This window comes from Octopus sinensis, linkage group LG2 (assembly GCF_006345805.1).
Source record: "Octopus sinensis linkage group LG2, ASM634580v1, whole genome shotgun sequence".
Lineage (NCBI taxonomy): Eukaryota > Metazoa > Mollusca > Cephalopoda > Octopoda > Octopodidae > Octopus > Octopus sinensis.
In genome coordinates this window covers 14,820,335-14,847,046 of record NC_042998.1, presented here as the reverse complement: position 1 = coordinate 14,847,046, position 26,712 = coordinate 14,820,335, and the positions used below count along the sequence as shown (strand labels likewise).

The 26,712-nt window shown below is 34.0% G+C and overlaps 1 protein-coding gene across 13 annotated transcripts in view; it reads right to left on the bottom strand.

Moving 5' to 3' along the window:
* LOC115222461 (nucleolysin TIAR) overlaps positions 1–26,712 on the bottom strand; it is a 94,951-nt gene that overhangs the window by 50,384 nt on the left and 17,855 nt on the right. For 6 of the 13 annotated variants that reach the window (XR_003882724.2, XR_005003217.1, XR_005003215.1 and 3 more), the window contains exons 5-6: positions 12,750–12,807; positions 11,328–11,348 (exon numbers count right to left, since the gene is read on the bottom strand). Coding sequence is in view for 2 of the 13 variants with exons in the window: in XM_036511679.1 (XP_036367572.1) it covers positions 11,328–11,348; positions 12,750–12,807 (79 nt within the window). In the remaining 11 variants the exon portion in view is untranslated. Of the gene's footprint in view, positions 1–11,327; positions 11,349–12,749; positions 12,808–14,704; positions 14,850–15,826; positions 15,987–23,361; positions 23,668–26,712 lie in introns of those variants that run through there. The other 7 variants (XR_003882727.2, XR_003882730.2, XR_003882728.2 and 4 more) reach the window with 7 other exon arrangements.

Sequence of the window (26,712 nt, the reverse complement as noted above, 5' to 3'; positions counted from 1 at the left end):
TTACTTAAGTTACTTAAGCTTGAATGATGTTATCAGAGTGTCTAAACAAAATTACAAAGCCAAAATAATATTAAGTTGAAAATGGAATAAATATAAATCTACAGTACAAATGCTAGGTTTTCAAAGACAAAGAAAATTTTGGTTCATAAGACAGGCAGCAAATGCCATTTGTTGTGTTAAAGATTTATAAAGTGAAGCAACATTTAGCAAGAGTATGAGTAACAGTCTGAGTGACAAAGTTACTCTATGGAAAAGAATTTTATAACTTGAGCCTTTCTTCAAATTAAACTCTCCAGTGACAAATCATTAATTCGATAGTCATGTTTGTAACTCATGGGCAAAGTTCTTATAAAATAGTAGGAAAAAATTTGTCAATATCTCTTGGCCTCATTTATGTTTTAGTTACAACCATCGATAATGCATCTGGAAAGATCTTCATATGACAAGTTCTCTATGTAAAAAGTAGGTCAGAGAGTGCTAATGCATGAACATTATACAACAGGAAAAATGAAAATAAATAAATAATATTTCTAACGACATGAAATACGAATCGGAATGATTGGATAAGATGCAAATGGATTAACTAAGTGACTCACTGAAACCAATCTGGTAAAGAGTGAGAATGTGTGTGCGTGTGTGTGTGGGGCTGATTCTAAAGACGATTTAAGTAAATGCGTAATGATAAAAACATTGTAAATAAAATATCAGAGTAAATACAAGGAAATATATATTCTCAATAACTCCCAATTCTGATATCTAAAGTGTGGCAATCATTTTAACTGTAAATTAAAGGAAAAGCATCATTCGAATCTCAATGAATTAGCTCTGTAAAAGAAAAAATAGTAGGCTATCATAGAAAAGGGGATTTGTCTAGTAAACAGGTCCCCAAAAACTATTCTTATATAAGATACCAGGCGAAAAACAGTCTAAGCCACTTACTGTAATCAATCAACGTTGGGATCAAGCCTATTTTAATAACTGGTCGATAACATTAAGCAGAGATTCAAGACCCACTAATTTTGATAACAGTCATGATTATAAATTAAGATACACATCAAAGCAATTAATTACTCCAAGTACAATTTACGATGTTATCAAAGTGTCTAAACAAAATTACAAACCCAAAATAATAGTAAGTTGAAAATGGAATAAATATAAACCTATAGTACAAATGTTACAATTTAATTAAATTGTTATAAACCGTTTTAATAAATAAGATCAAATAACGTAAATTAACTTTCCGATATATCACTTAACAGGTGGAAACAAAGACTTCCATTATTTACATTCAACAGATATTTGTCCTCATCGTTTGTTGTTAACACAATGTTTCGGCTGATACACTCTCCAGCCTTCATCAGGTGTCTTAGGGACATTTTGAACCTGGGTTCTCATTCCTAAGGTATTTTTCGATATTATTATTCAGGTCACTGCCTGGAATCGAACTTGGAATCTTGGGGTCAGCAGCCCACGGGTATATGGCGTAGTGGTGAAAAGCACGGGCTATTACCCACAAGATTCAGAGTTTGATTCCAGGCAGTGACCTACATAATAACAATATCGAAAAATAACTTAAGAATTGAGAACTCAGGTTCAAAATTTCACCCAAGACACCTGATGAAGGCTGGAGGGTATATCAACCAAAATATTGTGTTAACAACCAAACAAGATGAGGACAAATATCCATCAAATGTAAATAATGATAATGTACATAATTCCTCATCTCTTAAATATAGAAATGTAAAAACTTCCTAATTTGTGAGCATACATGCAGAAATGAATATACATAGGGATATAAATATATATAAATGTAGATCTAATATTCGCTATTACATCATGTCCCATGGTCAAAGAGGTTTCCCACTTAAGACTGGAAATAAACAATCTTCTAATAGAACTGATGTTTGCATACGAACGTCAAGTGACATCCAAGCTAAAGTGTGCACAAGCCTACTTTCAGTTTATGTTAATCAGATCTACTTACAAGGTACTGGTCAACCTGGAGCAATAGAAGACACTTGCCCAAGGTGCCCAGCATTAGGACTGAATGAGGCCACATAGTTTAGAAGCAAGATTCTAAACCACACAGCCACGACATTCTTATGAACGTGTGCGCATCATCGTTTAACATCTGCTTTCCATGCTAGTATGGATCGGATGATTTGACTCAGGACTGGCGAACCAGATAGCTGTACCAGGCTCCAATCTTGATCTGGCAGAGTTTCTACAGCTGGATGCCCTTCCTAATGCCACCACTTCGAGTGTAGTGGGTGCTTTTACATGCCACCGGCACGAGGGCCAGTCAGGCAGCACTGGCAACGACCACGTTCAAATGGTCTCTTTTACGTGCCACCTGCACAGGAGCCTGTCCAGCGGCACTGCATATATATATATATATATATATACATACATACATACATACACACAGATATTTGCATATTCATAAATACAAATATATGTATATAAATACACACACACATTTTACATGTGAAGTAGGGCAGATTTCAGCAACTACAAATAACACAAAGCTTAAACTGTGTCCAAAACAATTGTTCAAATCCAATTATTTGAAACAGAATGGTGTTTTCAATTAGCACAGCAGAAGATATCCACTGTATGGTAGTTCTCAGAATAAAGAGCCATTTCAAGAGAGAGAATCAATCTGATAAAAAGCACAAGCTAGTAGTGGTTATGTAGTTCGCTTCACAAGCAAGTGGTTTTATGTCCAATCCAAATGTAAGGCATCCCTGAGGAAGTGTCTTCTCCAATAGCTAGCAACTGACCAAATAACATGGGAATAAAATATGATCAACAGATTATGTGCAGAAGCCCATATGTACGTCTGTGTATATCTTATGTTTTGCAAATGTAGACTGACAAAGGAGAAGAGCAGAAGCAAGAAAATGTACAATGAACCATTGGAAACCTGTAACTGATGACATTATTATTCATAAATAACCATAAATATATCCTGAAAAAAAAAAAACTATTACTATGAGACACTGTGGTATGGACCAAGGATAGTTCTAATAATACTACTTAGTATTGGAATAAGAAAGAAAAGGATTTTTAGGCTAAGCAGAGAAATGTTCTGAAATGAAGTATTTTTCACTTCTTAATGAAATCGCTTGTAGTTTTAACGCTGATAAGAAGACGTTTTCAGAGAACGCTACTCAGAAAATTACATCCTCATTGGTGCTTAAGGTGACGCTCCCATGCAAACACTAGCAAAACCATTTTAAGCAACATTAAGTTTTAACAATGGCATCATCATCACTACACACACACACACACACACACACAAAAAAAGATGAACACTAAATTACAATATATATAAGTGGTGAATATGGCAGATATTTGGAAGAAAATTAATGAAGTGGGTAATTAAGATTACAGTCAGTACCAGCAGAAACACATTTCATAAGGAAAATCCCAATATAAACCAACAGAAATGAAATTTGGGTTTTGGCTCAGTTCGGTACCCCAAACTTTGTTAAAAGGTTTTCCAATGCCAATTGTGCCGAGTTTTTCTTCAAAACCATAAAACTTGTGTAAATCAATTTTTCTTGGTTATGTAATATTCTTCTGCTCTATTTAGTACTGAAAACTAGAAATTGCAACTTAAAAAGAACTTAAAAGTTCAATAAAGCTATGTATAAAAGATTTTACACAAGAATTTCCGTATGGAAACTATTTTTAGTTAGATACAAGTGCTATATATCATGCAAAGTTGAAAAGCATTTGAAATCATGTAAACATTTCTTTCATATCCAAATATTTCCAATACCATAATTTCAAAGAAATTGAAGTTCTTTAACCATTTAGTGTTTAAACTGGCCTTATCCGGCCCAATATATTCCCCATGTTTTATATTCAAAGTGGTCATATCTAGCCTCTCACACCTAACCTACATTGACATTCTAAAAATAAACAATCACATCACTGAAACCTCAAAGCTATAAGATAATGCATGATTAATTCAAAACAATTTGAGTGAAAAAGTATTACATTTAACAGAGTAATGTGAACACTAATGGGTTAAGGGGCAATTTTATAACTTAACATTAGGAAGGGCATCAAACCATAGAAAACCATGCCAAATAAGACTGGAGTCTGGTAAGCCATGCAGCTTACGAGCCCTGGTCAAACCATCCAACCTATGCCAACATGGACAACAGGCGTTGGACGATGATAAAGTCCTAATCTGAGCTGTTGAGCCAGAATCACGAATGATTATTGGAGTGGGAATGAGCAAAAATGTGTTCATTCCAATTAAATGTTAAAATGAAATATGCGTTATAATCAGATTCCAGATATTAATTCAACTGTTTCAGAAACAATCAAGTATTTGGGTTTCTACGAAGATAAACAAATTACGTTTGTAACGTAGGGTAAATGTAATTCTGCTTTTAAGGAAAATGTTACAAAATTCAGGACTTGACTCTTATCTAACCTTTATTCTAAATTCCTTTAACACACTTCGTAGGAAGAAACTTATAATCTCTTCCTTTTATTGTAACCTGTCATGAGAAAGAATAGTCATGTATCTAATTGAGTTGTTTTCTTTTGAACCAATCATTTCTTAAGTTGCTTTAGGCGCTCAATTTTTTTTCCCATTACAACTTATGTACATCAGACCTTTTAACTGACAAAAGAGGTTCATTTTATACTATTTTCTTTCTACATCATTTCGATAAAAATAGTTCCACATTTAGGCACCAGGCCAACAGTTCTGAGAGATGGGTCAAGTCAATACCATCTACGGCAAGGCACTTTTTTTTTTATTGTTATGGTTATCTCTACAGATACTCTACAGAAATTACAACCTTAACGAGTAGTGTAAAGCACACTGCTAACACTGAACACGGTACTGGCTTATAAAAACACGTTTAATATACTTCATAGTATATTATGGTTGTATACTTCATAGTATATCATGGTTGCATAATAAAATGCCGCATCCCTACAAGTCATTAATATTTATTTTATCAACCCTAGAGAAATGAAACGCAAAGCTGACCTCAGAATACAAAGAGTTCAAATCATGCTGAGGTCATCTTTGGCTTTCATCCTTCCAGAAAACAAAGTGGCAATGGCATAGCTATTGATCGTGCTATAAATTAACATCAATCTATGATTGGTCTAAATTACAAATAGCAGAGTATGTAGCACCATAAACTTAGGATTTTGAGCCTGGGTCTAATTGCAAATAAAAATTTTACAAGACGAGCCAACTTTATTACTTAGGTGTTTATTGTAATTGGTTAATTGGTACAATTTCTTTTGACAAACCTATAAAAGTAATGCATAGGTAATTTACACATGGAGAAAGAGAATAAAGAGAGTACAAGTGATTTTTAGCTTTACCATTTCATATTATATTCCTTTTATCAATGAAGCCTTAGCTCTTAAAATAGTCAGGGCTGTAGCATCTTTGATCTAACAACTAATGCAACACTTTCATGTGGAAAAATTGCTCTGTATATGAATGCTACAATTTTAACGCATGATATGACACTAAAGTTGTACCCAAGAGCTTACGACTTCTAGTCAAGCAGTAATTCACAAATTCTAGGATTAATCACTGATAGTTGCTCGGCTTTGATGTAACATCACACCTAACTTGAAAAAGATTCACTATAATTCCAATATGAGCAGTTGGTTCAGTGAAACGCATTTACTGAAAAGGAGGTGAATTTATGATAAATATATCACTTAAATTGAGAACTAGATTATAAAATTTGAAATGGTCTTCAGAAGTTACTTTTAGTAATAACCTAGTTTAATAAGACAGCAATTCATGACAGCAAATGTAAACAATTTAATAATGTGCACGGACCATTTGCTTTATTATCGACACACAAAAGATAAAGTGTCAATGTGAATAGAGAAAATTGTTTTTTTTTTCCTTTCTTACTGCTTATTATTTCTACTGAAGCTTTACGTTATAGTCGACAGCTGTATATATATATATATATGAGAAAAACCTTTGAAGTTGGTTTCAAAGTGTGTTACTGATAAATGGGCGGAGTTGTACCTCAATCTTACATTTGTAGTAAAGTCTTACTTGATATCGTTATGAAATTGTAACTGATAATCTACGTGACATCTTCATTAATTTGCAAATTACATAAACTCAAGTCTCGTTGCACCTATATAACTAAACGAGTCACAGAAACAAATATCCAGATGATGATGATAACTTGTTAATTGTTTCAATCATTATATCTACTTACGCTGATAATTTTTAAATTTTATGAAATTTACATCAATGTTAATATATTACGCAATAGAAAAAAAATGGTCAAAATTTAAACTATGCTGATTAAAAACATAAAAACTGAAAATTCATACAAACCAAAAAGGATGATGAAGATTATTTGCTTAATAAAATTGATGGCTCATTCGAAAACAAACAACCTTTTATCCTCATCTTCAAGCACATAAGCAAGATATTTAAGAATTTAAGACCTATTTCTAATTTTCTAGTGTTATGTTAAAAGGCTAATAGTATAAACAACTATTTTAAGCTACATCCAATAAAATATTGTTCCTTTGAAATCTACCTTGAGGACTTGTGCAAAAGGAAGTTTAATTCTTTGCACAGCATTACGTAATCTTAAGAGACAAACATGATCCACTCACATTAACAGCATTACATAGAAGAGCGTTTTCAAAAACAAAAGTAACTGAAGTTGTGTTATTATTGTAAATTGAAATAATTAATAGGACGGTGGCAAGAAGAGATGGGAATTAAGAATCAGAGATAAATCATAATTTGATCCATAGAACCTAATTTGTGCATCGCTTTAACCTACACTATACTTTATGTCATGTGTCTGATCTAGATTTCTAACAATATAAACCATGAATTTCAATATATTCTACCCAAAACACACCATAAAGCCTCTCAAGTATCTGCATCAGAAAAGTAAAAGCCAAGATATTAGAATAAATATTGTAGCTCAGTTTCCCTTATTTTAATACGCAGTTGATATTCTTTCTCCGTTCAGTACTGTTTTGTGAATAACGCAGAAGTAATTGCTTCCAACGTAGGTGTGAAGGACTGAACATGAAAGAGGGAGTGACTAGTCAATTATACCAGCCCCAGTATTTCTATTTCATTGACCAGGAAGGACAAAAGGCAACACTGACTTCAGCTGGAGTTGAACTCCCAAATGTACATACTCTAACAACTCAATAATTCCACAATTAGTATTGATAATCATGATGATGGTCAAAACGATATTTCTGATTCTGTAACAAGGCCAGCAATTCACAAAGAGTACTAAGTCATTACATTGACCAAAGTGTTCTGCCAGTACTTATTTAACTGATACGACAAGGATAAAAAGGTGAAGTTAACTGCGGCAGAATTTAGACTCAGAACGTAAAGAGCCAGATGAAATGTTGCTATGCATTTGGTCAGACGCGCTAATGATTCTGCCAGCTTGCTGTGCTGGTTCCTAGCATTTATAATGATGAGAGTAACAAGAGGGCATCCGCGCAACTCAATAAATACAAGTTATTTCTGCTTAAAAGCATGTGTTCATGAATCTTGTCCTTGATATATATATATATATATATATATATATATATGTATATCGACACACACACGCTTCAGTATAATTCCTATCTAACAAGTTCCACTTGTGAACCACTGACCAATCCAGCATGAAGGGGTTGTCCCCAGCATGTAGCAAAGGAAACTTACAGCTATGCTTGAACAATTAGTATTCCTCAAGATTTGTACAATTTTGAATTTATGACTTGGCCTCAACATTTGCTGGAGTCATTTGATGTGAAACATTGAAAATAAAGAAATAAAACTGAAGCAAATCACCCTTAGCAGCCCAGAACTGCATCTAATAGCTCCATGACCCTATGTAGTAGTAGTAATAATTCCGGTGTTTTTCTTGGCTCCTTGCAACTTAAGACACCAGCTCTGATGGGCAAAAGAATGTAGCTGGAACACTTAGACAGGTGAAGGCTAATTCAGTTCTTCTTGCCGCACTCAGATGAAGCATTCAGGTTAAGGGGGCAAAACGCTTGGGACCCTGAATGGGTTCCCAACAATGCAGCAGATTTAATTATCATCAAGAAGACTGACTTTCTTAATACCTAAGTAGTTTTTAAAGATTCTGCTTAGAGCAAAGCATCTGATATTATTTCACCTACGATTTCGCAGAACTCAATTCCCATGTTAAACGTAGGATCATAATTACAATAGCCTGAAATCAACAAATCCCAAAGTTAAAAAGATAAAAATAATGACAGCTGCTTTAGCTTAGACCTTCAACAGAGATTCATTAGCCCTGACAGATCAGAGTGATAATCAAAAGTAATCATTTTGCGAACATCCATTCCACACACCCAAGAACAGCACATCCACACAAATAGGTCCTTTGCTGATGTTGTTTAGTACTAGATCAGCCTACCCTAATCAAATAAAGAGTGAGGGTTGGCTGCTACTATTCTTCGCTGGCTGAGCAACCATGTTGAGCGTCATTCATTATTACTATATTATTTAGTTACAAGTCAACATACATCCTTATAACAATTGAAAATACATATAAACTATAAATGTATCTGCAGTTCAGATTACCTCTGGTTTATCGACAAGTAGGTACAGACAGTTAATTTCCTGCCATCAATTTAGTGTAATCTAATCCCTAAGCATGCCCAGATGAAACAGACCTGTGTTCCAGTCAAGACTAAGGCATCTTGTTTTCAAATTGTGTGTCCAGAACTACCCTGTCCAATGTGTCCTTGCTAGGAGAAATATATTTAGAAAGTTCTACTCCAAACACACAAAATACATCAAAACCTAAACATTTTCATCATGAAGCAAATTTACCAAGAATACAGATATGTAAGAAGAAACTAGAAACTGCAAATAAAGTGTTTCAATAGAAAAAAATTTTAATTTAAACAATTGAATCTATCCTTTCGAAACTGAGCCAGGGATAGGCATGGCAGCGTGATCAAGGAGAACACTTCACAGCCACACAGATTCAATCTGACTTTGAGCAAGTGTCTTCTACGACACACTTCAGAGTGCCTTGCCAAGTGAAATTAGATACAGAAAACCATTGTGTGCATCTAAGTGTGTGTGAACACAGGTGTGTTTTCATGTGTGTCTTTCGCATAAAGTGTTTAACTCAAAAGCAACTGAGGGTTGGCATCAGTAAGAGTAAAGAACTACAGAAATACATCATCAAGGAATCTCCTCTAACTGATGATAGCATGATAAAAGTGGATTTAAAACAATGAGCTTTCAACCCTGACCAGCTTTCAAAATTGAACAAGAATTTTTTGGAGAGTTTACCCTCATGATATTCTGTTCATTAAGAAAAATTGCAACATTTTAAAATCTGAATTTCCAAAGCAAATTTAAAACAATGCGAGATTTAATAGGCCCATGGTTATATAATCATCTGGTTAAACAGCCTTTCTTCAAATACACAAAAAAAAACTGGAAGGTAAATTTAGACAGTAAAACTAGATTTAATCTTCCAATATGAAAAACAAATTGTGAAAACTTACAACCATAGCAATACCAGCTACGCTCAGACACTCACATTTTCTAAGCTAGATTATTCAAGATGTAACAGATTTTGTGAAAATTTTCCCAGTCAAGTAACTTTGGAGAATTTTCCAAGTTACAATACCCAGATGAAGGGGAAAAAAAAAGGAAACAGAAAAGGCTTTGAGCTGCAGTTACAAACACCAATACAAAAGCCATGTACATAGAAATGCCATGCTTCAATCACTAGTTTAACCAAAGTATTATATTAGTATTAGTTGATAGTATTTGTAATTGTATCTTTCCTAGAATTTCAACTACTTGGTAGGGTCCAGACGATCTATACCCAACAATATATTAATTTATTAATTTTGGTTTACCATTATTTCACATATTGTTTTAAAGCTTCACACCATACTATTTATTTAGTCAACCATATAAAACTATACTTGACTACAAGTGAGAAAAACCTTTTGAAAGTTACAGAACCTGAACATGCTTTCTTTCTATATATATATATTATAATACTGAACTACATTAAACAAAACTACAAACCAAATTTAGCTGAGACACTAAACCTAAATATTTCAAATACAGACTACAACCAATGACGATGCATGCCAAATTTTATCAACATTTGGATATAATTCCAAGGATGATACCTATATATTACAAAGGTGGTATTTAGGCACATAGGGAGAATAACAACTAGTCCCCAACAACAACAAAAAAAAAAAAGGTGTTAACTAGCAAATCGAACTTGCAACACAAGGTTAAAAACACAGCCATTTAGTTTTAACGGTAAAATTGCGTGTTTATTGTGATAATTATTATGTAATTATTAATAAATAAAAACACAAAACAAGGTTAACCTACCTACATTCCAAATGTTTGTATGCAAATACATACACATACAAAAAAGACTATTAGGTTAGTGCAAGGTGATGTAACGAGTCTATGAAATGGTTCTACATGTTTCTAGTAATATGGAAGGTAACATCTACACACAAGTGAAAAACAAATGGAAGGACAATTAGACTACATTATCGGATTACTGATAAAACAGGAAACAGGTGTAAAAAAAAGGAAAAGGAAAAGGTAAGATTTACTAACACCTACCAACATGGCGTTGAAAATAATCTTGACCAAAAACTGCTCAGCATCTTGTGTAAACCAGTGCACTCAAAAGTTACAATGCATTAAAATAGCAGTCAAGATTTGTTCTCAAAGCCTAACATTTTTTTCCCTCTATTTAAGGCAAATAAAATATTTTGGTGGTTGACAAGTAGAATGCAAAATTAAGAAAAATAGTCTGATTCTGATCATACTTTGTATCAAAACAAACCACAACTGGAAAGTGGGGAGGGAGTTGAAAAATAAGCACACAGCCTTTTTCCAGACAGCTGCGAAGAGTAGTTTCTTCATCTTTGCCTATTTCTTCCTCAATTCCAATCAATTTACTTCAAAACAAATGTGACTGCTTCTCTCGAAAAACAAAAACCAGCTGGTTGTTTTTTTTTCTTTTGCTCTTTTTTTTTCTTTTGTGTTTTCTTGTTTTTTTGTTTTTTTTTGTTCCAGCTACAAACCTAAATTTGGCAGTGAAGAAAAACAGTAGTTTCCTTGTCAAAGACAGTTGCATGAGAGGAAGAAGAGTGCAGCCACAAACAACTCAATAGCCACCTGAAATCTCTGAATCAGAATATGGAGAGAAGGAACAGTACATATATTCTATATAAATATGCAAGCTGGTGTCAGCTTGTTAATGACAAACTATCTTTCTGAATAGATAAATTTTACTTACTGCCCAGCCCTAATTTTGACCCTGCAAGTGGAAAGAGAAATTTTACTTTTTTCAAAAACAAGATGACAATTGTTCTGACATCACTAAGGACAATTACCAGCATATATACCACTTGCTAGCAGTTTACTGTCCTCAGAAAATTTCAGCAACAGCCAGCTATAAACCCTCTAACAGAAACGTACCCCATCTAATATGTGTGTGAGTGTATTATTTTGCTCAGATATGATTCAAAATATATATCTTTTTTTTAAAAATGGGAGAGCTGGAAGCATCAATCAAGATTTCAAAAGGAAATCAAAGACCAAATATCCAATTAAAAAAAAAAAAAAACCCGTGTTGATGATTTACAAAAAAAAATGTCCAACAAACACAACAAACTATTGTTCACAAGAATTTATATAACTACAAGAAAGTTAAGGGTGGGGGGAAAAAATCAGTTCCATTTTTAGCTGAAGATATATTCCGAGAGGGAACCATTCTATAAATAACTTACTCATGTATTGATCACTAAAGTACTACAAATATTCCTTGTAAACACACACATTCAAGACTACACCTCCAGGTCTTTTTAGGACATGCATTTTTGTACTTGTTATCTCTGGTCACAGGATGCAGATTTCTTGGTGGTATAAATTACTCGAGAGACTGACCAAGAGTTCTAAATACACAAATTAAGATCAAATTTCACAAATTTGAAACAAAAATTGTGTTTGTATGCGAGCAGACATGCAAAAGTAAAATGATGCCTGTTGCAAACAAGGTCTAAAGAATGCAAAATTTAATACACCTATGTCTAATACATAGCTTTAGAGGAATATAAAAATCTCCAAATACCTATAAGCACACTATAAAAAGTTTTTAAAAGGAGGGGTAAAAACTAAAAGCCAAATATAATACATGATACCACAGGAATTATATATAGTATCAAAATACTTTGATATATGACCCACTTTATAATATATATATCAAGTGAAAGACAGAGAAGAGATCTAATATCAAAACTAATAGTGCCAATGACAAAAATGGTTATTATACAGATATGAATTTTTATTTTAAGCCCCAAAATATGTAAAATGCTACATAAATTACAAGTCTTTCTCCATTTTACTTTACAAATGGATGAAGAAAAATACAGTTTGGAAAATATCAAATAGACAGGGTGGCAATTACCACGCATTTGATCACTCGTTCAATTAATCACTAACGATCGTAACAGCAAACAACCCCTAAGAGGATAGAAAATACCAGCTAAAGAAGTAGCCTACAACTTCAAACAAAACAAGCAAAATGTGTACAAATGAACAATATATTGTAATAATTCCAGAAGTACTACAATCTATGACTCTTATTCCCTATTTGAAATAAAATTTAAACCAGGTCTTCAAAATCTGAATACCTGCTTAATATATGTCTAATACTTACTGCTTGTGTCTTGTTTTGGCTGATTACTAGGAGACGTAGCCCAGTTCACCTTCATCTCCTGCAAAGAAAAAGAAGAAAGAAATAGTATTTTCCCAAAATGCAAACAAATTTCTAAAAGGTATAATGTAACTAATTTTAAAAAGTAACTTCATTTTCAAGAGGATTCTCATCATTACACCAGACAAACATTTGTTCAATTCAAAGCAATTAGAGTAATTATTATTTATATAGCAATACCCCACCCCCACCCCCAGCAAATTAACTGAATAGTTATAAGGCACAACTCAAAACTTTTTTTATTTTGAATGGGAATATACATGGAATTTTCAACTTTTCAAATTGTTTAATGGAGTTCTTGATTAAGAGAAACATGCAATGGAGTTTGAATGAGACAATAACAAAGATAAAAGAGAGAAATTAGATGGGAGAATGTGGAATGAATGACCACAGAAAAGTAAAATAGTGAAACAAGATGTTATGTAAATATAAGATTCATAATTTAAAAAAGAAAGTGATTCTATATCAAGAAATAATTTCTTAAAAGTAACTAAACCTTATAATAATACATTATTCTACACTAATGCAGCACAAGAGAGAGAGAAAAAACTGCTATAAATATTTAGATCAGTAACTAAAAATAGAATTCCGAATTATATACATTACGCACTCGCTGTATTCGTCAAGAGAAAATTACTCTTCAGTGATTAAAAGAAAATGAATTGTAACAGGGAAGACTGCTTATTAAGGCATTCAGTAAAGCTAAGACATTTCACAAAACTTTCCTTAAGCAGATTAAAAAAGGGGACCAAAAAGAAATCTAATTTAAAAAAAAACACCTAATGGAAAATCTAAATATACACAGCATGAATATATACAAGGATCTGAATCAACTTCACTTAAAAGTGAAAGAACTTTCCTTTCAAACCTTTAAATTACAAGCTTAAGGATTGAAAAAAAAATTTTTTTTTTAAAGTCAAAAGTAGACATGTATGCTTGTTGCTATTATGTTGATAACTAAAGAGTCTCACAAACAATATTAAGACAACAAATTTGGGAAAATACAAAAAGCTTGTTCTATTTTAAATGTATTTGGGGGAGATTTGAAAGAATTGGAAAGGAAGCTGAAAAGATTGCTGCAGGAGAGGCTTGTAAGTTCCAATAAAACTGCTAGGAGAAAAAGGAAGCAGAAAGACACACCCACCATTACTACAGACTCTGGGATACTGACACAAGATATTTAAGAATACCATAATTGTAGCATTGATTTTGTAAAACCTATGTAAAAAAAATATATAAATACATACACTAGTTGATATAAAAACAATGTGAAAATTCCGTTAATCATCTTGACTAATTCTTCTCATTAAAGACGAAAACAATTACTTTATTAATATAAGTTAGTTCAAAACACAAGGGCAGTTAGAATATCACACACACAAAGCCTAGGAGAAACTATACAAAAGAAAATCTCAAAAGATCTGTAACTCTTTTCAGCTACTTTTCCCCTATTCAGCAAAATTTGATGTACTTTAATCCAAATACATAGCTAACTAAATATTGCAGCTCAAGGAAAAGGATGTACTTTTTTTTAATAAAATAAGCAACTAATAGATTAGTCTAAAAACATTTTTATGTTTTAAGAGTTGCTTTAAGAATAAACTGCAAATAAAGTGTAAGAAAATTTTCACACAGGAAGAGTACAACACAAGTACGTGCAATAATTCATAACACCAAAGTGGTGATTAACAAAATAGAATAACTTTCATATCATGAAAAATAAGCAATAACTGAGCATAACTATAAGGAATAATATCTGCGTGTGTGTGTGTGTGTGTGTGTTTGTGTGTCTGTGTGTCTAGCAAAAATGAATGTGCTTTCAAAAGACTAAAAGAATAACTGGAGATGAATTTTTTAAAAATATATTTTTAAAAAAAAATATATTCTACATTACATACAGGCTGAGATGGAATTATGATGAACGGAGCAAGCAACATTTCCATTAATCCTGAAGATGAGGTAGACAGGGTTTGAACACTAACACAACTGTGAGATTCCGATGAATAGCAACACACTGAGATAAGTGGACAAAAACCATAGCAGTAGTAGTAACAGCAATGGTGGTGGTGGTGGTGGTGGTAGTAGTAGTCATGGTAGTAGTAAGAGAGGCAAAGGCAATGGTGGCTAACGCAGCAGTCAATACAAGGGGGAGCTACTTCTAACAAATCATGAATATTATCATTAGTATTAAGTGATGTATGCGAAAGCAAGCATAAATTGAAATATTTTTAAGACTTAAAATACACAAGAAAAAAAATAATCACATCAGTCTGCAAACAATGGCATTTTAATGATCATAAGGAAAATGCAAAGCCGCAGCTACAAGAATTACATTTTCGAGATCAACCGGCAAAAGAAGAAAAGGTCCTTAAAATAATGGAAGTTTTAAAAAAAAAAACAATAACGAATATAGCCTTATATTCTACTATTATATTACTGGATTACCTTTCAAAAAAATTTCCTCAAGTTATAATAGAATTTTTGTCATGGGGAAGTAAGGAGTTGTTATACTAAAAAAAATATAAAAAGATTCAAGACACGTGCGTTGATTTATTGACTAATCTTGACAACTTAAAAGTATGGCCAACACTTATTTGAATAAATTTTTTTCCTAATCAGTTTGACTTTTCGAATACAGAAAATTAAATAATAAAAAAGATCGTTTAAAAAAGAAAAGCAAAAAAAAAACAAAAAAAAAAAAAACAGAAATATAGTTAACAAAATTAGGAGGTAACAGAAAAAGGAAGGAGTGAATTTTAATTATATGATTGTGGTTTCAAAACAATCCTTCATAAATACAGTTGATGATGAGGAGGAGGAGGAAGAGGAGGAGGAGAAAAGAAAGTAACACACACACACACACACACGCACGAACCCGTTTATATATATATTATCAATCCACCACCACTCCTTACTTTCCGGAAGGAAATTACAAGAATCATATTCTTGCTGGCTGCAAGCAATGTGGATGGAGTAAGGGAAAGGCAAAGTTTAGCATAATTAACACACTGCAGTCTTACCGGAGGTGTTTGTGTAGCAGTTTCCATAAGCATTATTGAGTAAAACTAATGATAATCCAAAGGAAGAAAGAAAGAAGAATGTAGTAGATCCTGGCTAAAGGACAATATGAAAATATAAATTAGCTGCCAGCAGTCGCAAAGACATAAGGCATATCCTTACTCCGTTGAGGTCAGTCAACAAAACATAAGCATATAAAAAAAAGCATTTGACTGAGCCCAGTGTACATTAGGAAATCCCAACTTAATGTTACAACTGAAATAACCATTTCTATATACAACATTCATTGATGGACTGTTTTTCTTTTCTGGGAGATAACATATCCTATTGGGAAAAGCCCTGATCATCCTTATGACAATGGTGGGCGGAGTTATGCAAAGACTATTCTAGGAGAGCTGTTAAATTCCTTGTGAAGGCGTGATCCACATTAGTTCATCATTAACCTCAGGTTTGACTGGACTGATGGTAGCTGCTGCTGCCACTGCTGCTGCTAACGCAAGGACAAACTGAAAAGCATATGCACAAAATGCTATGCTTATACTGCTGTTGTTGAAACAACCACACTCCCACAACTATGAAAAAACCATGTTTCGTACATACAAAAAGAGCCACTGCAATAATTAAAAAAAAACTGCAATAATACTAAATGATTATATAGAAGGAAAGAAAAGAAAACTATCTCTTAAAGGAAACTTATGCTTATCAATAATAAGCCATTCACACACGTATATTTACCTGTGAGACTAAATTTACAACAGAGATAGTAAACAGATATAACTAAAAGCAGAGCGTTTTTAAGAAAAATTTTTATTTTAACATCCATTATGAAAATTTCTCTTGCATGTTTACTAACTGAAAGAAATCGAATGGGAACGGATATTCTGCACATAAAAAACATGCCTACAGATGTAATTATTGTGAGATTCCTTTTAAAACAAGCTTTTAATACGCGAAATAAGAAACGCAAAGTTTTTAAATCATAGGAAGTCGAAATAAAGAAAAGAAAAAAAATACTAATTTGCTACATTTGGGCAGAATATGAAAATAATTAGCAAAAACATGACTTAACAATTGTAAATTATATCAAAGCCAACAGCAAAACTTTTTGAAGAAACCAGCTTATTCTATTCGGAAACCATTACCCCACATTATGTGCGTGTGTTTGTGTGTGCGCCTAATGCTCACTTCTACTAAGTAGTAACCTGATTTTGGAAACAAAATTATTTCCATTAAGATATGAAGTAGAAAAATGTATTTAAATTTTTGTTAAATGTTGTTGGCTTCTCTTCTAAGTAAGAAAAAGTGAATTAAAAAATTAACTAACATATTCTGGTTAAAAAAAAACCAAAAAAAAACCCTATTATTCTCTGTGTACTAAAAATATATTGTCTATATTGTCAAATTCAATGCAGATTCCGCTGGAATCCTCAGGCATAAATATGGAACAAGTTTTATATCAAACATTAAATGGAATTTCTTCTTTTTTTTTTTTTTTTAGTCATATTAGTCATAAAAAAAAAATATGCTATTCATAATTCATTTGATTATATAGCACCCTTTTAGAAATGTTCAGTAAGGAGTCATGTCACTTTAGAAGAAAAAAATAGGCATTACCTACACTGCTGAATAATAAGATAGAAAAGGAAGGGGGACATGAAAAGAGAAACGGAAAGCAGAGCGACGGAGAAAGGAAGAACTGCACGAACAGAGCTGTGTGCATGACAGAGAAAGAAATGTAAGAGAGGAAGAGAGAAGCATAGTAAGTAGTACAAGTGAAGGAGAGAGAGAGAGAGAGAGAGAGAGGCGGCTCATAACAGGAGAATAAAACAATAACTGGGTATGACAGAGGAGTTTGTGACTGACAAGAGATGAGCATCAAAGAAAGAGATGAGATGTAGAGAGTGCGACAGAGAGACGTAGGGAGACAAGTGGGGTGAGAGATGGAGAGACACGTGAGAAGAGCGAAGAGGAGGAAGAAGAAGAGAGAGACAAACGGAGAGAGAAACAGACACGTGGGAAGAGAAACGAAGAGACACAAGCGATGGAGAAAAGGACAGAAAGATATATATAGACAGAGACAGACAATTGATAAGTGGAAAGTGATGTAGAGGGAGAAAAAATGAGCAAATGCAGAGAGAGAAAGAGGGAAATTAAGAGCAAAAGAGCCGGAGAGGAAATTAGAGATGATGATGAGTAAAAGAGATATAAATTTAACCATTTTTCAAAATATACTAATTTATAAAATTGCTTTCATGTAAGTTGATTTTTTACACTAAGATTTATAATTTTTACATCTGTAAAAGTTGAAATCGGCTGTAAATTATCACTAGTTGATAAAGGGAGACGGGGAAAGAAGACAAATCGCAAATATCTTTACAAAGAACTTTGAAGTAAGATGATAACTTAATTTGTTATATAATATTTCAGGATCAATAACCAAACATTAAATAATGTTTGTTAATAAGGTGAAGTATTGGGGGGTAAAGCAAAAGGAAAAGATAAAGCATTTATTGAGCACCACACTATTTAGACAGCCAAGATGAGATTATATAAAATGTATTTGTGTGTGCTCAAGTTGTGAAAATGTGCCAGGAAGACAAGCAGAAACCCACAACATGGAAATATTGATTTCTTTCCAGACTGCACTTGAAATTTCTATTGCAGTGGAAACACACAGGCAAATAGACAGTGAGTGACAAGGGAGGAAGGGAGGAGTAAACCAAACAATTTCGTTCGGGTTATAATTAAAACAATTCTCTTATATGAATCAATATTTATTGGTCCAATTACATTGGTGAAGAAGAGACCATTTAATTTATATAGGTAACAAGTAAAGCATGTGACTTCTTGATGTGATACGGATGCGAAAGAGAGATGCAACAAAAGTTGAGTTTACACAACGCAATAAATAGATCTGTCACTTGTCAATCTAACTTTTTTTAAAGCTTGAAAAAAAAAAAAATTTTAAAAAAATATAGGTTAAAATAACCACATACTAAAACCGGTAACATTCAAGTAACCATTTCAATTCGTACAACAAACAGTACTCATTTTCAAATAGTATGTTCACAAATAGAGAGAGAGATTGTGTGTGTGTGTGTGTGTGTGCGCGTGTGAGAAAGAGAGAGAGGCAGGCCTACAGACAGACACGGAGAACTAGAGTAAAGCGTGCAAGTACACACTTTCTGTTCCTATCTCATTTGTAATGCCAAAATGGGATGATGAGTAAATTCACGCGAGCTAATTTGTTTTCGGAGGGGTACCCACATCACCAAAAAGAAACGGTGAGGTCAGACTTCCGGAGCTGAATCTCACAGAAGAGCTGACAAAAGGCCATGGTGAATTGCAGCAATATGCTGTATGTCAGACCAATCGAAAACCATCACAGTACATTAAAATCATATGATGGCGGAACTGAACAAAGCTGAAAATAGTGATCGATCCTAAAAGCTAGCTAATGGGATTTTTCCAACTAGTCAAATAAAGGATAGCACTTTGCCAAGTAGGACAACTTTATTTAAAAAAAAAAAAAAAAAAAAAGAAAAAAGTTAGAGCTAGTTTTATCACTTTCATAAGAATTAACAGTCTAATAAAAAATTAGAAACCAACTCCAAACTAAAGTTATTCTTGTGAAATTATTAAGGAAATAAGTCCAACATATTACAAGAATTCAATATCAATGGATTTACTTACAAAGAGCATTGCAAAATCAAAGGAAAGTAAAACTTAATTCAAAAACAAGAAAAATGTTAACCTCTTATCCAACTGAGGCTAAAATAATTGAGCTTTCTCACTCTCAAATTTTAACTTTTCAATAAGTATTTCAGTTGAAAAGGGAGAGAGATTGCAGGCTTTTTCTTGTGGATCTTATAAGGGTTAGTAATTGAGTTTGTTGGTGTTTTTTTTTATTTCTAGCTGATGACAAAGTGGATAACATTCTACACACACACACCTGATTCACTGCAAGTTTACATACATCTGCAGCAACCATTTCAGAAGGAGAGGGCATCAGATACATTCAAGTCTCAATTCACCAAGACGTTGTGCACAGGTACCAGAATCTCTGGGAAAAGGTCAACAGGTCTTATTACCCATTGATACACATCTCTGATCATGAAAGGTCAAGCAATTAACTATTCATCACAGAAATGCCAGAGAGCTTCCATTTAATATTGACTTTTTCTGTTGTTGACAAAACTAATTTTTGCTAAGCAGGGAAAATAAGTTAATTAAATCTACCTTGATATATTATTAGCACTTGAATGGTGAAGTCAAACTCACTGAGATTGGAACTCAGAATGAAGTATGAAAACAGAGAGTGCAAGCAAACTTTATCACAGATTCCTTCTCATTCCTCTTCTATTTAGTATTATTATTTCAAATAAGTACAACAGCAAATATAAGATCCCTGGTGTCTATTCTTCACCTATTTCTAACTTTTAGCGATGAAATTGTACACAGTAACTTATTCGAACCCCCCAATGTGCAAAATCAAAGATAAAAAAATAGGAGAGCAAATTTTCTTCTATACATCATACATACATAGATGACGCTTCAGACTTATGTAAATTAAGAGTGTAATGCATTTGAAGACATATGAGAAGAGAAACAACCCTCACACTGGCAAAAGACCATAAATATGTGGAGTTAACCAGTTCAGAGCTGAGACCTGAACTAAGAATGCAGACATAACTACAATCAGTTAAGTCAACTCACTACCACGTCTTATGGCGAAAGTGATAACATTATGTCAAATGACAAATTAATCCATCAAATGTATAAAAGTATAAGCATCAGAATAGCTTAACACATTCGAAGTATCAAATAAAACAAATATACAAGCGAAAATGCGTAGACATGGTCAATAAGATTTGTATAACTGGATTAATCTAGAATACTGCAATGTAAAATATAGTATGAAGTAAACGCAGTCAAAATCATATTTCAAAAAGTTATCAGCCAAATAATTCGATTTGTCAGAAACAGGATTAAAATTAGGTAGCTGCTATATAAATCTGATAACATGAAAATAATTTAACTAGACAAGACCAAATCCATTTCAGATGAGAGGGGGAAAAAAAAAAAATTTTTTTTTAATTTAATTTTTATTTTATTAAATCAAATTAAAGATGATCTCTGTAACAAGAACTAAATTTAAACACGAAACACACAATAAGAAAACCTGGCAACCATTTCTAATATATGACCCAGATTAGTGTTAGTTAGTTAACTTATGAAAACATTAAAGTTAGTTACGGTAAAGCCTAACAAATATATATTTAGTACATCAATGTTCAGCCTTATTTCCCTTGGTTTAAAAAAAGGATGCAGACGCACACACAAGTATTTACAAACACTCACAAACAAATGAAAAAGGAAAAGAATCCGATTCGCTCAATTTCATAATGAAATCAATCTATAAAAGCAGCAATGATATACGAGTTAGCTAAGAAGTATTGAAATAATGCTACAGTGCAACTGATTTTTCTGTTAGCTAGTATTAAGTTATGTTGGCAGTGAAAGAGAAAGAGAGGGAGAGAGAGGAAACGCATGAGTGTGTGTGTTTGTGTGTGTGTGTGTGTGTGTGTGTGTGTGTAAAAGGAAGAGGCTAGGCTGATTATGACAGAAACCGATATTGGAATGCTTTTTTTTTGTTTTTTTGTTATGTTTTTTTTTATTATTTTTATTATTCCTATTAATAATATAGATTTGTTGGAAAGGCAATGCAATGAAATAAATATGATGCACATCTTTTTGCTTTAAATAATATCAATATCGACCAACAGCAAAATAGTAAAAGGAAACAGTATGGTGAGTAAACACACAAAAGAAGTAGATCAAACGATTCATCACATTGATCAGATGAGAAAACAACAAAGTCGTCGTATTCAGATGAATTCACAGTTGAGATACTACTAGCATGAAAAATAGTCATTACACTTAAAAACTACAAAGGTCCGTAGAGAAAATGAGGGATACTGGAATAACAGGTGAAAGTAACTTGCGTATATTATTACAATAAACTACTTAAAGACAGAAATATTTAGAAAAATAATCACAAAAATAGAAATATTGAGGAAAATATAATTTTTATCAAAACTTTGAAATTAAACCTTTCGGCTTTGAGATGAGACAGGTTACAAAATGAAAATCACAAACCAAGCCTAACTTAACTAGATCTCATGAAGAAATTTTTTTTTAACAGTAGAGCCACTAAGTGGTTACTGTAACAGCTAGAAATAGATGATCCTTTATGTTAATAAATTCTAATTTCTTGGAGGATACATGAGATAATGTACTTCTCATGTATATTAAAGCAAGGTGGTCGTGGCCGGTACACCTCTGACCATCGATCTGCCCAATGATAGCAGAGCTAAGGGCCAAAACAAAATTTCTAGTTACAACTCAAGAGGAATCACAACAAAAACTTGAGAGGAAACACAGCGTTACTCTCAACAGCCTTTTATATGCGTGTGTATTTTATGTAAAGAGCAAACAGTTTAACCGGGCCCAATCAGAATTGAATTTATTAAATACGTAGAACCAAATAAGAAACAAGGATGAAACAATCACCAAATTCATAAATGCATGTCGTATTGACAAAAATAAAAGTAAAACAGAATACAGATAAAAAATTTATAAAGAAACGGAAAATGTGGTTATGAAATAAATGAAGTTATCCATCGCCGCCGCGTATGGATAAGTTTTTCATACATGAAACACAACCAAGCATTAGCAAATTTAATATTTCACTCATAATGGGGTGAATGATTATTCGATAATTTAGCTTTAAAATAGTTAGCCGTGGTATTAAATTAGACAGGATTTTGTGAGATCTCGTAACACACAGATCTACTGCTTTCATTTAAATTTACAACCACATTTTGAAAGGAATAAACTAGTGTCAAAACTATATAATCACAAAAAAGAAAAAAATTAAGATACACAGAAAAGCCTTCAAAAGACATAAAGCAGTAACAAAATACAATAGGGCTTGGACACACAAAGGAAAAGCTCTCCTCCCCTCCTCTACTTTATCCTTTATCTCCAGCTTTGCTAGTGAAAGGAAAAGGGAACAGGCTAGCAGTAGAATTTATTTCACCTCTGAATCAAATATTACTGAAGATTGTACAAAAATCTAACAGTAAACCCGAGAAAAACAAAAGAAGCAACACAATTTCACTCGATCTCTTAATATCATATTCCAATTTAGCTTAACCTAAACCGTTTCTTTCTGTTGTTTTTTTTTTTTTTTTTGGTACTCCTTTTGATATTTATAAAACATAAGATCTAAAGTGACTGGGGTAATCCAATTACACACATTACACCAACTGAATGACCAACCAATAAGAACATGGTCTGGAGAAAAAACTTCCAACGGCAATCATATCAACCGCAGTAAACAAGGTAACAGGAAATCCAAGTACATGATATACAATTATCGTTTTAAAGAATTTTTTTTTTCCTCTTTTCTTTTTTTTTTTTTTAGTTTTCTTTTTTTCATTTTTTTTTTTGTTTGCAATAAAACTTCACTTACCAGGTCTTGTTTAAGTGTAATAGGTAAATACTGCACAAAGTAGTAAGGATGCATCCTTGTGGCATTAGAGCCTGATGAATATAACAGGCAACAATAGCAGCAGCAACCAGAACACTAGGTAGTAGGCACTGCGCGAGACTAATAGTGATAGATACAGATAGAAGCAGCAGCTAAAGCAATACCGATAAGCAGCAGCAGCAGCAAACCGGTGGCTTAAAACTAGTAACCATGCAGCAGTAAGGGCAGAGTTGACAGCTCCCACACTCTCCACTACATCAGTTTAATGCCTGGAGCTAAATTTTGTACAAGCACTCATCCTTCTCTACTTATTTTCTTTCCTTTTCTCACTCGCTCTATCTCTTTCTCTCTCTCTCAGCCACACACTCTCACACACTGATACACACACATATATATATATATACAGCTTATATAAAATTATTCTAGTGCTGACTGACACTGTAAAGGATAGAAAGACAGTGGTGGTAGAAAAGTGTTGAAGCAGACCACTGCCACCCTCTTTCGGAGATTGGAGGCAGTCAAGAGCCAAGCAGTCAGCAGCAATCACAAGGGAGAGGACAAAAGAGAAAACGGAGAGGAGCCAGTGGCAGAAGCAGCAGCAATGAAGTAGTAATTATTCTAGTTTTGTCTGATCAACAAATTGTTGGTTTTCAATGCATTTATTAACCAGTGACAATGACAAACCCAAAACATTCAAGGGGTCAGCAAGTTTAATTTTGAGACAAAATAACTGGCTAAAAATAAGAGGACCTAATAAACTTTTTTTTCTTTTTTTTTCTGGTGAGTAACTAAAAGGCAGGTGGTGTGGCGGTGGTGGTCGTGGTAGGTGTTTCGGATCAGTTTCTGTTTTAACTTTATGAAAGTAACTTTAGGGAAAGTTAATATTTTCACGAAAATTCCAAGTCACAACAAAGTTTTAAAAACGAGCTAATTTTAGTAGTTTCATGATAAATTTATACAACATAAAAAAAATTACTAGCAACCATAATTAATGATTTATAGTTATAAGCATAAGCCGGTGAGTGAGTGGGTGGGGAAGACGAATAACACATACTGAAACTTATTGAGTGAACCTGAGATGATCATGGTAAAACTGAACGTAAAATACTTCAAGGCATCAAATTATCGTCAAAAACATGGATTAATCCAGCTTGTCGAAAATTAGACCCCACCCTCACCCCCCCATGGAAAATAGTACAGGGAACAAAATATTAACAAGTTAACAGCCGCAGGAGTGGCTGTGTGGTAAGAGGCTTGCTAACCAACCACATGTTTCCAGGTTCAGTCCCACTGCGTGGCATCTTGGGCAAGTGTCTTCTGCTATAGCCCTGGGCCGACCAATGCCTTGTGAGTGGATTTGGTAGACGGAAACTGAAAGAAGCCTCTCGTATGTATATATGTGTGTGTGTGTGTGTGTATGCCTGTGTTTGTCCCCCCTAGCATTGCTTGACGACCGATGCTGGTGTGTTTACGTCCCCGTCACTTAGCGGTTCGGCAAAAGAGACCGATAGTATAAGTACTGGGCTTACAAAGAATAAGTCCCGGGGTCGATTTGCTCGACTAAAGGCGGTGCTCCAGCATGGCCGCAGTCAAATGACTGAAACAAGTAAAAGAATAAAAAAAGAATAACCATTGTTTAGCATCCGCCTTCTACACTGGCATGGGTTGGACGGTTTGACAGGAGGCTGCACCAGACCTGTTGTATGTTGGTTTTGGCACAGTTTAATGTTGGCTGATAAGGTTACATTTTCTCATCTACTATTGTCTTACATATCAAATAGGATTTCTTAATGGGAAAGAAGGTCAAACCAATGGAATCAACTATTACTTAACTAGTACAACTCCAACAGGGCCCAGAATCAGATTATAAAGGCACAACAAAAACTTTAAATGAAACGATAATTCACACATGTTCACCAATCTGTGTGCCGGCTACGAATGCTCAATCAATATGCTTTAGTGACTAAAGCAACAGCAGCCAAAATTACCCTCAATATATATAAAAAAAAACAAACATTAGATAATAGTTTTAGATAACGTGTAAGAAAGAGAAAAATGTAGGTTGGCAGTGCTTTTGGTCAGAAACTGGAGCTAAAAGCTAAATTACATGCTGATATCTGCAAACTGACACATTTCAAAGAATGTGACAAGTGTCAGCCACAGTTTTTTTTTTTTTAGTTGTTTTTTTTTTACCCAAGCAAACTTCTCTGGACATGCAAAACAGGTAACATAGATCAATTACAATATATCTGTTCTGAAACCACTTATACCCGGTCATCAGAACAGTACATATCATCATCATCATTTAACGTCCACTTTCCATGCTAGCATGGGTTGGACGGTTCGACAGGGATCTGGGAAGCCAGGAGGCTGCACCAGGCCCCAGTCTGATCTGGCAGTGTTTCTACAGCTGGATGCCCTTCCTATCGCCAACCACTCCATGAGTGTAGTGGGTGTTTTTTACGTGCCAGGCAAGGCTGGCAACAATCGGTTGGTGCTTTTTACGTGCCACCGACACGGAGGCCAGTTGAGGCGGTGCTGGCAACGGCCACGTTCGGATGGTTCTTTTACATGCCACCGGCACTGGTATCACAACTGCAATTTCCATTGATTTTTGATCGATTTCGATAAAAAAAAAATAATCAATGGAAATTGCAGTCGTGATACCAGTGCAATCGGAAATAATATTACTTTACTGTTAAGTAATCTTGGCTACATAGCATTTAGGAGGAGGATGGGGAAAAATAATTCAGAAAACCCATCGGTAAAGGAAATCATACACAAAGAAAGCCACGTTAGGAAAAAAAAAATCAGAATAGGTTAAAACTGATAGGGACACAAATTGTAAACCCTTACAACAATCAGTTTGATGATTTCTAGCAATAGAAATAGCAATATCAATTGAGAATTTATGGTTGGTATATTTTTTGTATTATTGCAAATGGGCAGTGGTAAACTAATAAAAATATCCGTTCCCAGCGTCGCCCAGACTGGCCTCGTGCCGGTGGCACGTAACAAGCACCATCCGTTCGTGGCCGTTGCCAGCCTCACCTGGCCCCCGTGCCGGTGGCACGTAAAAAGCACCATCCGTTCGTGGCCGTTTGCCAGACTCGCCTGGCACCACCATCCATTCGTGGCCATTGCTAGCCTTGCCTGGCCCCGAGCCGGTGGCACGTAAAAAGCACCATCCATCCATCCGTGGCCGTTTACCAGCTCTGTCTGGCACGTAAAAAACACCCACTACACTCACAGAGTGGTTGGCGTTAGGAAGGGCATCCAGCTGTAGAAACACTGCCAGATCAGACTGGGCCTGATGCAGCCTTCTGGCTTCAC